Genomic DNA, 4,476 nt, shown 5'->3' with positions numbered 1-4,476 from the left:
ACTATGTATATTTTTGGGATACATGCATATATGTAATTTATGTATAATTTCTTCTGATTTTCTACTGAAATAAAAAAAAATTGACATATTTTATATATCAATTACCTTTCTTAAGAACTGAAATGCATATTTTTTTCATTTGTATTCATGCATTTTATATTATATTATATATATATATATATATATATATTATATTATATATTTATATTAATTTGAATAATTTTTTTAAATTCTTCATTTGGAACATTCAACATGCACTGTTTTTTATATTTCTATTCTATGTAATACAGTACTTTTTTTTCATTTGTAAAGTCATTGCAAGCATACATGTCATATGTATGCAAGTCATGCAGACTTTTTATAGTTTTTTTTTTTTTAAAGAATACTGCACTGCAATATTACAGTAGGTCATTTTAAAGGAGGTTCATGTAAAAAAAAACATATTTGTTTTGTATAGCAAAACTGCTTTGCAGCAGGTGCAGCTCATGAATATTCTGCTGCGCGTGCATGATTTTCTACTAATTGCACAATAATATGAATAATTGCCTATAATTAAATGTGATATTTATAGCCTCCATGCAACCTTTCATCAGGGTGGAAAAGCAAAGCACACGCTGAGATGCAGCTCAGTAGAAAAATAACATTCTTTATTATAACTTACTGAAATTGTTTGTCCACATATAAATAAGTGCAAATCGTTGTGTCGACCAGTCAACATTCAAGCATCTTTAGTACATCTTTATAAAACATTTTGTCTTCAATGTAAACGTGGTGGTGTCCAAAAAGACAGTGAAATAAGACAATATTGTTAAATACATTCATTGGCGAGCGAGTGGCGTTCCTGTCAGTGCCCAAAATATAATAAAAAAACACAAAAAACAAAGTAGAACCTCGTACTACTGCCGTAACGGAGGATTCAGTCAAAAGTTCAGCCCTTACAAAGGTGCGACTGCTCCTGTAAAAAGAACTCCCAGAATGCTCTGTGGATGGACATCCCGGGGCTGCTGCGCATTGGCTGAGGCCTCACAGCACATTGTTAGCAGCATCACCAGGGGAGGGAAAGTGTGCGTCATCTTGGCCGGCCGGGAACTTCACTCCTGGCTCGCAGTCCTTCCTCCCCTTCTGGCTCCCCTCACACTTGGAATGCGCTTCTAAATGGGAGAGTCGTAATCCTGCATGTATTGCCTCAGAGGATGCGGAAGCTGATCCCTGGTGGAGGAAATGTCCAAATGTCCGTTAACCGTCTTCCTGCACAAGTGCTGCAAGGTGGACGGGCAACACGCCAGCGGTTTGACCAACTCCAGCGGCACCTTCTCGCCGCCAGAGTAAATGTAGTCCACGCCGCGTCCGTTCCCTCTGCTCTGGGGCATGTAGTAGTGCACCAGCTTGAGGATGCAGTCGAAGTGGGGAACGGCGTGGATGTTCTTGGGGTCGGTCTGCAGGTAGAAGGAGGCGGCGTCGCACTGGACCCGCAGGTTCTTGGTGCCCGCCGTTGTTTTGACGCTGAGGGTGAACAGGTGGCGGTTGTCGGAGCTGTCGCGCACCAGGAAGGTGCCGGCCTTCTCGGCGCCCAGCAGGCTGTTGGCATTCTTGCCCGTGATGGCGCCCCAGTAGAAGCCGCTCTCCTGAAGCTTGCGCAGGGTGGCCAGCACCATCTGGTACTGAGCCTTGGACGTGAACGTCTTGTAGCGCTGAGGCAGCCGCACGCTGGAAGAGTCCAAGTGGCTGCTGCTCATGGCGGAGTAAGCCTTGCTGAGAGTTACCATGGCGCTGTGGCCGCTATGTGGTGAGCGGGTGCTGGAGTGGGGGGCACCGCGGAAGAAGATGAGACTGGGACGGGGGTCCTGAGGAGGTCACACCTGGGGAGGCAAGAGGAAGACCAGGGTTAGCGCACCAAGTCTGGATAAAGATTTGAGCTTGCTGTCGATTTTTATATCTTTTTACTTCCTCTCTCAAAGATAACAAAAAGTATAACTTTTTATTACTAACTAAATACATCTTTGTGAATTGCAATTTTATCTTTATCCTCAAGGCTGTTTTCTAAAAAATATGACTCTTAGCATAACATTACTACATCTTTATCTTGAAAACAGGCAACTTTTTTTAATTCTTCTTAGAGGTATGCATGGTCGTTATGATTGAACCAACTAATAATTTACTGGCCAATCAGCACATTACTCTACTACATATAAAACATTTGGACCCTAGTAAAAGGAGTCCAATAATCAGTAACGAGGTGAGATTCCTCAATTTGTTAACTCTAGTAAAAGGTTACAAAAAGTGATTTTGGAACTGTATTTTAGGATATGAGGGCCCTGTCTCCATCATTCTCGTGTATGCTCGAGAAATGTCTTATCGCCGCAGTGCTAACCGTGACACAGTTGACTAATTGGCTCTGTGGGGCCACTTCAAAGTGCTTAAAAAGACCCCTGTTGCCTTCATTCTAGGGCATCCAGTGATTAAAAATACTCCTAAACTGGAAATGCACTTTTTGGACTCTTCTAGAGGGCACTAAAAGTTACTTGAGCTTCAAATAAATAAGCCCTATATTGGATACTGTGTGTTATATATGAGATGAGGGACTCTTAAAAAAATAATAATAATAAATAAGATAATCTGCTTTTTGGATCCAGGACAAGTTGTAAAAGTTACTTTTGAAGGGCAAAAATTAACTTTAATGACTGCTGTATATGAGACTACTGTTTGCCTAAATCTAGGTTCTACTCGGGTACTCCAACTTTTGATTGCAGTAAAGGAGTCAAACAATTAGCCTTTTGTCATAGCCTATATGAGATTTGAGAGTTGTGTTCCCCTAATTCTGTTGGACTCCACAGAAACTTGCGCATAAATGAGGTGAGTTGTGACACTCCTGTTTCCTTAGTTCTAGTGTAGGCTCCAGACAAAAAAAATTAAAAACATTAAAAATAAATCAGCTTTTAGACAACTTGACTGAGTTTTTCCTGGGAGTGTAACTTGCAAGTGTTTGACGAGACAGCGCGACTGAAGAACGTGCTTATTTTGTTTTGGCCTGTTTGAATCATACGTTCCCAGTTATGATTGCCTGCAAATCCGGTAAGTACTTTTTGTTTGTGCAACGCTCTGCCTCAGGCACCACGGTCAGTTCCAGTAAAGTTATTGTGAAATGTGCACGAGAAGCCCTTGTAAGCTCGCGAACATAAATACAGCTCCGGAAAAAAAATACAAATGGCTGAAAAATTATCAGTTTGGCTGATTTGGGGGATTTCCTGGTACCGTAAATATTGTTATTTGGAGCTACTTTTGCAGAAAATTAAAAACTGCCCCCCAAAAAAATAAAGTAATAATATAGTATTATTATTATTATTGTTCTCTTAGTTTTTGCCCAAAGCTCTTTATGAGGTCATAATAATATCCACATGCATGACTGAAAGTGAGGGGGGAGGAGATCAAACATGGATGCTTACCTTTTGCCCAAAGTCCTTTAAAAGTTTAAATCCCAATGGTCCGAATGTTCCTCGGTGTTGAGGAAGCTTCCGATCTTGTTTGAAATTAAAAATCCTACCCCCAAAAAGTAGTTGCTGGGAGTTTGCCGCGAAGTTGAGTGTGGTGGAGCAGTTGTGAAAGGCGTCTGCGTCCTGCATTGACGCACAGGACTGCCTTTATAGAGACAGATCCTCCTGCTGCTCAGTTGACTGCTGTTCTAGCAGGCCCCACCCCACCCCCCTCCTTCCAGTAAAGCGCTGGCAAATTGACAGGAAACTCTCTCTCTCTCTCTCTCTCTCTCTCTCTCTCTCTCTCTCTCTCTCTCACACACACCCCCATGTCAGTGAATTCACATATTTATTTAAAAAAAAAAAACAGGTTTTGGTGTACGTAATTGGAAATTTGTATAGTAGAAGTTCCTCTTTATTGTTAAGCTATGAGGTAATGGCTTGGGGCTGTGCAAAAAGGGTTTATTGTGTAATCAGCTTCGAAGAAATTCGTGGTAGGTTTAAAAAAATTATATATATATTGTGAAAGTGCCGCTTGGCCACAGGGGGCGCCAGAATTCACATCACACAGGACCTGGAAAAAGTACAGTTACTTCCCACCCCTGCATAAAATTTGCACATTGTTAATATATTATTACAACATTACCATTTCATTAGTTGCATTAATATAATTTGACTAAAAGTTTCAACACACTATATAACTATTATGCACATTATAGAACGCCATATTGCAAGTTATACACTGACCACATTTTTATCTAATTAATATACATTTGTAAAAGTAGCAGTTTTTTAGTTTTTTAGAACAATTGTTGTTTTGATATTCATGATTAAGTTGTATTTATTTATGTGATAGGTACTATATATGTGCATTTAAAATGACACAAAAGAAAAAAATAATGCAGTTATAAACTCTTATCATTACAGCTATTGATTTTATCATTGATATCCAGTTGAGCAAATGATGCACAAAATACACACTAATGTTAAATGATTTGTTACAAAA

General features: G+C 39.9%; 1 protein-coding gene across 1 annotated transcript; it reads right to left on the bottom strand.

Annotated features, from left to right (window-relative positions):
- Positions 1-626: 626 nt before the first annotated feature.
- LOC144044764 (suppressor of cytokine signaling 3-like) lies at positions 627-3,632 on the bottom strand. Its single transcript, XM_077559369.1, has 2 exons — positions 3,444-3,632; positions 627-1,859 (listed from the first exon to the last, which is right to left on the bottom strand). The coding sequence occupies exon 2, from the start codon at positions 1,764-1,766 to the stop codon at positions 1,152-1,154; it is 615 nt and encodes a 204-aa protein (XP_077415495.1). The 5' UTR covers positions 1,767-1,859; positions 3,444-3,632; the 3' UTR covers positions 627-1,151.
- Positions 3,633-4,476: the final 844 nt, after the last annotated feature.

The sequence above is a fragment of the Vanacampus margaritifer genome, chromosome 2 (assembly GCF_051991255.1).
Source record: "Vanacampus margaritifer isolate UIUO_Vmar chromosome 2, RoL_Vmar_1.0, whole genome shotgun sequence".
NCBI classification, from domain to species: domain Eukaryota; kingdom Metazoa; phylum Chordata; class Actinopteri; order Syngnathiformes; family Syngnathidae; genus Vanacampus; species Vanacampus margaritifer.
Note: the sequence above shows the minus strand (reverse complement) of the source record. Positions and strands in the feature narration are given on the sequence as shown.

Excerpts from the sequence above, each read along its gene's own strand:
- LOC144044764 (XM_077559369.1), bottom strand. The coding sequence starts at position 1,766 with ATGGTAACTCTCAGCAAGGCTTACTCCGCCATGAGCAGCAGCCACTTG.